The 10088-nt window shown below is 63.6% G+C and overlaps 2 protein-coding genes across 2 annotated transcripts in view; both read right to left on the bottom strand.

Annotated features, from left to right (window-relative positions):
• Positions 1-10088, bottom strand: part of ARPC4 (actin related protein 2/3 complex subunit 4) — a 132713-nt gene that overhangs the window by 48120 nt on the left and 74505 nt on the right. The window lies entirely within an intron of this gene.
• Positions 928-9717, bottom strand: IL17RE (interleukin 17 receptor E). Its single transcript, XM_056129242.1, has 13 exons — positions 9610-9717; positions 9325-9340; positions 7762-7901; positions 6747-6815; positions 6014-6080; positions 5668-5843; positions 5544-5591; positions 4859-4913; positions 4621-4754; positions 3242-3307; positions 2835-2886; positions 2665-2763; positions 928-1424 (listed from the first exon to the last, which is right to left on the bottom strand). Exons 1-13 carry the CDS (start codon positions 9715-9717, stop codon positions 928-930), a joined length of 1527 nt encoding a protein of 508 aa, XP_055985217.1.

The raw sequence follows: 10088 nt of genomic DNA, 5'->3' as shown, positions 1-10088 counted from the left end.
GTCTGTGTGCTCTGCCTCTCGGTTCCCACTGGGTCCCCTGCCTGGGCACTGAGGCCCTTCCCCAGCACGCCCTGGGCTCAGTGGAGTTTTTCTGAGTGACCTGGGGGGGGGGGTGGGGGCCCACCCGGATGCTCACAGAAAGTGGGTCTAGCTCTGGGCCAGCGTGGCCTAGGGCCTGGTGGCTGCCACTGTGTCCTCTGGGAGCTGTGCTGTCCTTTTATTTTTTTTGCTTTTTGGGTCACACCCGGTGATGCTCAGGGGGAACTCCTGGCTCTGCACTCAGGAATTACTCCTGGCGGTGCTCAGGGGACCCTATGGGATGCTGGGAATCGAACCCGAGCCAGGGTCAACAGAATGCAAGGCAAATGCTCTACCTGCTGTGGTATCCCTCCAGCCCCTGTGCTGTTCTTTTCGGGCTCTTTTGCGTGGTTGTTGTTGTTTTGGGTCACGTGCTCAGGGGTCACTCCTGGCTCACTCCTGCTGGGGCTCCGGGGACCCTAGGGGGTTCCTGGGGTGAATCCTGCTTGGCGCCTGCAGGGCAAACACCCTCCTCGCTCTCCCATCGCTCCGGCCCTCGGGGCCTATCACCCTTTTGGAGGTCCTTCTTGTGGGACGCTGGAGCACGGGGTGCGGAGGCGCACGCGGAATGGGTGGACCACGCACGCAGACCCGGACACGCGGAGCAGCTCCGCTGGCTTTATTCACGCCTCTCCCGCCCTCGGCACCGTCCCCCAGGCCCAGGGCCGTTCCCAGGTCCACTGTCCTGCACCCGCACCCGCTCTGGGCATGGCCTGGGTGCGGGCGTGGAGCACGCGCAGGCCCGGCTCCGGCGTTCCGGAGGCGCCGGTCGGGGGGCCGGGGTGGGAGGCAGGCGCGTCATCGCGGGGGCGGGCGGACGTGTCCTCCCCGGGGGTTCTGGGCGCTGAGTCAGCAGGTCCCCCGGGCGGCCCCCCGCGCGGCCTCGCGTTCCAGGCGGCGGCACCGCTGCAGGGGCGCGCGCGGGGGGCGGCGGGCGGCGGGCCCCGCGCCCAGCGCGCGCAGCAGGCGGGGCAGGTCCCGCAGCAGGCGGAAGCGCGGCAGCGCGCGCAGGGGCGCGGGGAGGCGGCGGGGCGCGCCCAGGCGGCCGAAGTAGGCGAGCAGCGGCGCGGGGCGCGGCGGGGCGCAGAGCGCGGCGCGGGGCGCGCGGCGGCGGCTGCACAGGAGCAGCACCGCGCCCCGCTCCCGCCGCACGCGCGCCCGCGCCGCCCACAGCCACGGCAGCGGCCCCAGGCGCGCCACGCGCCGCGCGTCCCACACGTCCACGATCACGTCGCGCGCGCCGCCCAGCGCCGCCCGCAGCAGCTCGGCCAGGGCCGCCACCAGGCGCCGCTGCGCCTCCGAGTCCGCCGCGTGCAGGAGCAGCACCGGCCGCGCGCCGCCGGGGCCTGGGGACAGCGGGAGACGCGCGCGCGTGGGTGCGGGGCCGTGGGCCACCGGCACCCCTCCCCGACCCCTCCCCCAGCCCCCTTTCCTCCCGCTCCCTCTCTCTTTCGGGGGGGGGGCTCGCCCGCCAGTGCCGCGCTCCCCTGGCTCTGCAATCAGAAATTACTCCCGTAGGCTGGGGGGACTCCATGGGACGCCGGGGTCAGAGCAACGAAAGGCCCGTTAGCCCCTGGATACCCGCAGAGGTCTGTCCCACCGTTGCGCAGACCCCCTGACCACCTCCCTTTGGGTGGAGGAAGGGGCTGCCCAAACTTAGTCCTCTGCTAAGTTCCTCCTGGCTGGGCAGGTTCTTTTCCTTCCCCTTCTACTTTCCAATAGAACTTTCCATTTCAGGGGGGGCCGAGAGATAGTGTAGCAGGGAGGGCGTTTGTCCTGCACACGGCCAACCCGGGTTCCATCACCAACATCCCAGCTGGTTCCTTGGGCACCACTGGGAGGGATTCCTGAGCACAGAGCCAGGAGCAGCTTGAGCATTCCTCGGTGTGGCCCCCAAACCAACAAACAAAAAGTACTCCCACGGGGCTGGAGCAATAGCACAGCGGGTGGGGCATTTGCTTTGCACCCGGCCGACTCGGGTTCGATTCCCAGCACCCCATATGGTCCCCTGAGCACCATCAGGAGTAATTCCTGAGTGCAGAGCCAGGAGGAACCCCTGTGCATCGCTGGGTGTGACCCAAAAAGAAAAAAAGGCACCCCCGACTTTATTTAAAAAATAAAATAGGGGCTGGAGCAATAGCACAGTGGGTAGGGCGTTTGCCTTGGACCCGGCTGACTCGGGTTTGATTCCCAGAACCCCATATGGTCCCCCGAGCACCACCAGGAGTGATTCCTGAGTGCAGAGCCAGGAGTAACCCCTGTGCATCGCCGGGTGTGACCCAAAAAGCAAAAAAAAAAAATTTCTTTTTTAACACAAAACAAAAGAGAATCACTGGACTGAAGGATGTCTTGGGGCCCGTGATGAAAGGGTGGGCACAAGCTTCATTTCTGCTGGGCAGCCCCTGCTCAGAAACCAATGCCCGGGTGCCTTCTCCCTGCAGTCACAGCTTCTGCCCACTAGAGGGCAAGTGCTGGGGGCCCAGGCTGGGACCTGCAGGGAGGTGAGGGACGGGGCTGGGCGGGGTGCTGGGCAGGGAAGCGGGCACTGGGCAGGTGTAAATTTCCCACCGCACCCCGTGAGCTTACCCGAGAATGAGCGCCGGCGGCTGAGGACTGAAAGAAGGCCCAGGAGGACGACGAAGGCCAACAGCGCCAGGATCAAGAGCCCCCCGTGTCTGTGAGCAACTGAGGACAGCGGTGTGAGGCCCCAGGAGGCTTCGGGGGCCTCCCCCACCCCTCCCCTCCTGAGAACTCACCCTCCAGACACAAGACGTGCTTCCAGGAGAATTGGACATCTGACCTCCATACCTGGAAGCACAGACACCCCCCGTGTGTCTCCCGGGGGACTCAGTTAAGGGGTGCAGGGGGCATCCCACTGGAGGGGTTCCCAGCACAGGCTTTGTGTCTGGTCCTGCTTCAGAGTGCCCCCCCAAAAGTGAGCTCAAGGCTGGCGGGGGGTCGTGAGGAAGGGAGGGGGTGCATGGCCCCTGGGGGCGGAGCCCAGCTCAGGAGCCTGTCTGGGGACAGAGCCCCGGATTCCCGCACATGGCTGAGACCTCCCGATCGGTCACGACCACAGAGTGGTTTCCAGACCAGACCAGGCACTGCTGGGGGCTGTGCTGGCCCCACGGTCCCCTGGGGGGGGAGGGGCAGGGCTCCTTACCAGGACGCAGCCGCCTGGCACCGGGAAGGGGATGACTAAGTCCAGAGGGACTGGGCTGGAGCGTGTCTGCGGGAACAAAGCACGGGGTGCCCGGTGTGGGGCCACAGGGCGCCCGGTGTGTTGCTTGCAGGCCGCTGCGCTGCTCGTCCTTCTTTTATTTTTTCTTTTTGGGCCACACCCAGCAATGCTCAGGGGTTACTCCTGGCTCTGCACTCAGGAATTACTCCTGGCGGTGCTGGAGGAACCATATGGGATGATAGGCATCGAACCCAGGTTGGCCGTGTGAAGGCCCTGCCCGCTGTACTATTGCTCCGGCCCCTGTTCCTCCTTCTAACAACCCTCTTGCCCTCTCCGGTCAGGCTGCAGCCCAGCACAGCCCCCACAGCAGACGCTGGAAAGCGGGTCTGCCAGGTGGGTACATGGTACCCCGCCCTCCCCACTGCCTTCGTCTTGTACGCCAAAGGGCCGGCTTGTCCACTGGCAGGCGAGAAGTCGTACGGGGCCAGTCTCACGTGGCTTCGGGGGTGGGACTCTCAGGAGGGTTTGGCCACACTCAGTCAGCCCCTCCGGGCTCAGGCCTTGGGGGACCAGGAGGTCCCGGGGATGGAGGTCGGAGCCTCGAGCTCGCTGACCACGCTTTCCTGGGTGCCTCTGGCTTCATTCCCCTGACTCCCACGCCTCCTGGCTTCCCTGCATCATCTGGACCCAAGGGTGCACTTGCGGGCGTGCTGGGCTGTGGCTGTGCACGCTCACACTCGCAGACATACTGGACGGGACTCCCGAGGGACACGTGTTTCTTGTGTCTCCTGGAGCAGGCAGACCCAGGGACACCCTTGGTGCGGGCTCACAAGGACAGCACTGGTTGGCCGTCGTGGCAGGAAGGAGGTTCCACCCGAGTGAGTGTCCACTCACCTCCATCCTTGGACGATGGCCCCTCCTGGACCCTGCCCCACCCCAGACCCTCTTTTCCAAGCTGACCTGAGCGGTGCCAAGGCCAGGGCTACGACTAAACTCAGCAGTGATGGTCTTTGCCCAGTGCCAAGTGGCCCCGTGGGCCTGGCCCGGGTCTCAAGCCCCAAACACTGGCGCAGGCTGTCAGCTTGGGGCACCCCCGGGGAGTGGGCTGCAGGTAGGCATGGCAGAAGGCACGGGAAGGAGCCGATCTCGCCCAGCCCGCTGGGGTTGTGGTTTCGCTGATCTAGGGGAAGGTGGTTTTCCTATCAGATACGCAGCTTCTGGTCACGAGACGCAGCCGGGGTTCACAGAACGACCCGGCCCTCGTGTGTGGTTTCTAGTGTTGCCAGGGGAGCCAGCAGGCAGTGGGGGGACAGCCCCCAGGTAGGAGAGACCTGCATGCACACCCCCGGGGCCCAGGGTACCTGGGTGACGCTGTACACCGGGAGCGCCAGGCTGTCCCGTGGCAGCCCCGTGGCACTGAAGGTGGCCGGGACCCTGGACAAGAAGCGCAGAACCAGCCGCCGGGCCCGAGTCTCTAGGCTCACGCTCCAGGACGGGGCTGCTGGACAGGAAAGGGCGGCGTGAGGGGCTGCGTGGGACAAGGCCGGGCCTGGCCGCAGCTGGGGAGAGGCTGGCAGAGGCTCCACTTCCTGTCCCAGATTTGCTCACCGGGTCGGTGCGGGCACTCGACGTGGCTGGTGTTTCTAAAGGAAAACTGGGCAGAAAGCAGAATGGAGGTGAGCCACTTGCCCGGCATAAAGCTGCTTCTACTCACCCAGGTTTGAGCCCTGACCCCACTGATGGCCCCCTGAAGACTACCGGGCACTCCTGAGCACTGAGCCAGGAATAACCCTTACGCACCTCTTGGTGTTGTCCCCAAACCAACCCCCCTCCAAAAAAACAAAAACAGAGAATTGAGGGGTCAGAGCCGTAGTGCAGTGGGGAGGGCACCTCCTGCCTTGGTTGGCCAACCCAGGTTTGATCCCCGGCACCCACTAGGGTCCCCCGAGCGCCACCAGGAGTGATCCTGAGTGCAGAGCCAGGAGTAAAGCCTGAGCAGTGACAGATGTGGCCCCCCCAAAATGATGATAATACCTAAAAGAGGGGATGGAGCGTTAGCACAGCAAGAAGGGCGTTTGCCTTGCACGCGGCCAACCTGGGTTCGATTCCCAGCATCCCATATGGTCCTTCAAGCCCCACCAAGAGTAATTCCTGAGTGCTTGAGCCAGAAGGAACCCCTGAGCATCGCCGGGTGTGACCCAAAAAGCAAATAAATAAATAAATGAAACGAAATAAAAGAGAAGACCAAGGTCTCGGTGCCCTGCCCAGCCCCCAGCCCACACACCTTGAAGCAGAGGTGGGGGTGCAGGTCCACCTTCTCCAGGACATACCACTGTGGGGAGATGGGAGTCAGCTGGGGCGGGGCGGGGTCTCCACCCTGCCACCCGGATTGGCCTGGCCACTCTCACCCCATCTGACTCGTGAGCGGTGGCATTGGGGAGGTCCTGGCAGGGAGCGCCCTGCTCACGCCGCTGGCACAGGGAGGCCTGGAGCTGGAGGGGGCAGCGGGGCGCGGACGACAGGACCATCTGCGTGTGCTGGCTGTGGTCGGTGAAGTCCATGGAAGCCCAGAAGTCGGGGCCATCTGGGGGGCGTGGGGCGGAGATGAGGCCCCCGCAGCTCCTGACCCATCGGGGTCCCGGTCCTTCCTGCCCTTCCCCCTCCTCGCCCCGCACCCGGCTGTCTCGGCCCCCAGCTCTGCCCCTGCGCTCCAGGAAGGCGCGCGCACACACGGCCGGTGCTTGGCGCACTCACAGGCTCCAGGCCAGCTCTGGAAGGGACATTTTTTGCGCCTCACTGTGTCCTCTTGAAGAAAGGATGCCTGGGGGAGGGGGACACAGGTGAGGGTCCGCTAGATCCCCAGGTGGAAGCTCATTCTCCTGGGGAGCAGTGTGGGGTGCAGCAAGAGTGGGTGCCTGACCGGGGGACTTCAGAGTGAGGAGGGGCCCGACCAGTGAGGAGGGGCTGAATCTCTTCTCCCTGGGGGCACGTGGCAGACGGGGACCCGGCCACTCTGGGCGTCCCTGGCCTCACCGACTGTTCCTGCCACCCTGCACCCATGACTGCCCAAAGCCCTGGGGCTGGCACCTGCTGGTGCCCGCTCCGCCAGGCCTCCGCCTGAACCCCCATCTCTCTCCCCCTTTACCCAGGCCTCTGCCTGCATCTCCTAATCCTTGGGGGCGCCCTGAGCTTGTCTAGTGGGTGGTCAGTGCCAGCAGCTCTCAGACCCCAAGGGAAGGAGAGGGGCCTCCAGGTCGACCCCACGGGGATCATGTGACCCCTCAGAACAGAGGGAAGGCAGTGGGCCGTTCTGCCTCTGGGGCCTGAGCGCACCCCCAAGAACGTCCTGAGTTCTACTGCCCCCACCCACTCCGTGGCTGAGCAGTATGAACCCCAGCCAGGAGCACCCAGTCCCACGGGTGCTGCTTCCTGGAGACGCTGCCCCTCCGTGCCGGCTGGGGGACCCGGGCACCCCGGCCGCGCTCACCTCCACGCACAGACAGGGCAGGAGGAATTCATACGGCAGCTCCACAGCGCGACCCCCAGATACGACCTTCTGTTGACAAAGCAGGGAGGGAGGAAGGATGCACTGACCCCGCTGTCTCAGGGGGCGGGAAGCAGGCTGGGCTGCTGGGCTGCTGGCCCCAGGGATGCTGCTCGGGGAAGGAGCGTCCACTCAGTGACCTGCCGGCATCACGGGAACTCAGCAGGGTTGCTATCATTGTGTGGTTTCTGCTGGGCCTGTATGCCAGCACACACACATGACTGCATGAACACATGAGTACATACATGAACACATGAAGACACATGTCTACAGACACATGCCTACATGTATACCTAGATGTGTGTGCCTGTGTGAACATATATGTACGTGCACACGTGCATAAGCACATGTATACACACGTATATTGCATATGTGTGTACACATGTCCACCCAAACATATACATGCCTAGATATACACACATGTGTACCCAGATATATACCCACATGTGTGCATGCATGTGATCACACGCATCTGCATATGCACACACATGCCTTTGTGCTTAGATGTGTACACACACACGTGTGTATGCATGCATGTGTGCCCAGATGTATGTAGGTGTCTGTATAGAAACATGCATGTAACTTGCACCCCCGTGTGCTGGTTCCCGGAGACACTCAGCGACAGCCTGCACAGGCCTGGCAAGGGGCGGCACTCGGGAGCAGCGGTGTGGGGGTGCACGTGGTCCTGCCCGCACAGCCTCAGCATCCCGAAAACTGCGACCATTTCCACAGGCAGCCGTGACATCTGAAGTGGATGTAGAGGTCCCAGGCCGGGCTGGGAGCGTGGCAGGCAGGGGCAGGGGCACTGCTCTGTCATCTCCTCTTGGTCCCTGAGTGGCAGGGCCAGGCCGAGCACCCTGCTACTGACTGGGTCCGGCCGAGACGTCTCGGTGCTTGGCCCCCCCAGGCTCAGTCTCCCCATCTGTACAACGTGGCACCCGGGCCCGGCTTTCCATACCTGGGCGTGGAAGGGACGGCTCAGCTCCTCACATTCCAGGGCCCACTGGTGACAGAGCCGCACGCTGACCTCGGGGCCCGGGGGGACAGTCACTCGGATGACCCGGGCCTCAGGCAGCAGCTCAAAGGAGAACGCAGGTCCTGGGGAGGAGGAGGATGCGGCGACCTCATCTCTGGCCTCACGTGGCCACCCCTGCTGGCTGCCCCCTCCTCCTACCTCTGGACCTCAGGGGACCAGCAACAAGACCTGGGGCCCCGTGCTCCGTAGGCTGTGTCCTCTTGGCGCGCAGACAGTTAGGGGAGAGGCCTGGGGAGGTGCAGGAGAGGGCACGGCCTGTCCTCTGAGAGGAGAAGAGGATTCTGATGCCAGGAGCCAGGACTCAGCCTTCTAGTCCTGCCCCAGGAGCCCGGGCACCTGCCCCCCACCCTGCCTCCAGCTGGAGCAGTCAGAACCTGCCGCTGCTCCTCTGCAGTTTGGGCTCATAAATCGAGGGGTAGCCGGGCAGGTTGGGGCGGGGTGGGGCAGGTGGGGCGCACCTGAGCAGGTGCTGGCAGCTCGTGCCTCCTTCCACTCAGGAACTTTTGTGGCTTTGGGGGTTTTGGTAGCAGGAGGCGGAAGTGGCTGTGCTGAGGACCTGTGTGGGGAAGGACACAACTACCACTGACCCCCCTGCACCCCCTCCCCAAAGACAGACAGACACACACACACACACACACACACACACACACACACACACACACATGGCCTTGGCCCAGAATTAATCAAAAAGGATTGACATTTTTTTGGTTTTATTTCTTAGGGGGGCCGTCACACCGGGAGATATTCAGGGTCACTCCTGGCTCTGTGCTCAGGAATCATTCCTAGCCGTGCTGGGGGGGCCACATGGGGTGCCAGGGATCAAAGCCAGGTTGGCCGCATGCAAGGCAAATGCCCTTCCTGTTTCGCTTTTGCTCCACCCCAGGACTGACTTCCTGAGTAGGAAAAAAACACCCAAGTAGAGATGCCCGCGGTAGCGCTATTTACGAATCTGCCAAGTCTTAAGCGCAGGCCAGCACAGAGCTGTCCGGGAGAGGACACACGCGAGCCCCATGCCATGGGCTTCCCCGAGTGCCACCGGGTGTGGCCCCCGCCCCCAAAAGAAGAAAGAAGACAGAGCTGAAGGGGTCTTACTTACAGTGGAAGGTAAGCTTAGTCGATGCCAAGAAGGAAAAGATGTTTGTTTTGTTTTTCCATTTTAGCGGGGCAGGAGGATCCCCACAGTGCCCGGGGGCCGTTAGAACCCAGAGATTTTAATCCCAGGAAAGGAAACTAGCTGAGAAGAGCAACACCCTCAGACAGACAACTGGACACACACACGTCTGTCTGTCTTGGTGGGCTTTTTCGTTCTTTTTGGCCACATCCTGGCTCTCAACTCAGAGATCACTCCTGGTGGGCTCGGAGAACCCTGTGGGGCGCTGGAGATCGAACCTGCTCTGCTAAGCTCAAGTTGGGGTCTCGGGGGAGATGAGCAGAGACACAGGGCGGGGCAGAGCTCAAGGGGGAGCGTGGGCTGGTCAGACTCACCTGAGACACTGCGGTCCTGAAGACCAGTCCAGGAGGGCACACAGAGCTGGAAGAAAAGAGCCTGTGAGGGCCCCCACCACACACACACACACACACACACACACACACACACAAACTCTGTCCTTCCCCGTGGTACAGGGTTCAACCCCCAGTGCCTCATTTGTGCCAGCTCTCTGCCCAGGGCCTGCAGACCTCGTGGTCCTTGGCATCCCCAGGAGTCTGCAGAGATAGCAAGATGCCCCAGGGGGCTGGAGGACGGGCAGCTGGGGACCAGGGGCATCTTACCAGGCGGCGGGCTGGGGGAGGACAGCAGACGCCCGCAGAGGCGGAGAGGTCTGTGGACAGCAGCAGCAGCAGCAGCAGCAGCTGGCCAGCCGGGAGGGGACTCCCCATGGGCTCCAGTAGGGTTAGCGTCCCCACAACATGGTTGTGTGGCCTGAAGGTAGGGGGCAGGGCCAGGCGTGCAGAGGGTGGGACCCCACGCCCAGTCTGCCGCCCCGCCCCGCTCCCCCCCTCTGGCTTTGGTCTGATCCAACCAGCTGGGCTGCATTCCTTCCCCTCCAGGTGTAGGCCCCCAGGGCCCCCCCAGGAAACCCGGGGATCCCCCAGAGAGGGCCAGGGAAGGAGCAGGAAAGAGCCCCCCAGCCCCGTTCTAGGGCAGTAGCTGCCAGAACCCCGTCTTGGCTCCACCCACTTCTGCAGCCGTGAAGCGTGACCTGCCCAGGTCTGCACACCTGGACCCACGTGTGCCCAGCGTTGGCCAT

Source organism: Sorex fumeus, unplaced genomic scaffold, assembly GCF_029834395.1.
Source record: "Sorex fumeus unplaced genomic scaffold, SorFum_2.1 ptg000072l, whole genome shotgun sequence".
Classification (NCBI taxonomy): Eukaryota; Metazoa; Chordata; class Mammalia; order Eulipotyphla; family Soricidae; genus Sorex; species Sorex fumeus.
This window is presented reverse-complemented; position numbering and strand designations above follow the sequence as displayed.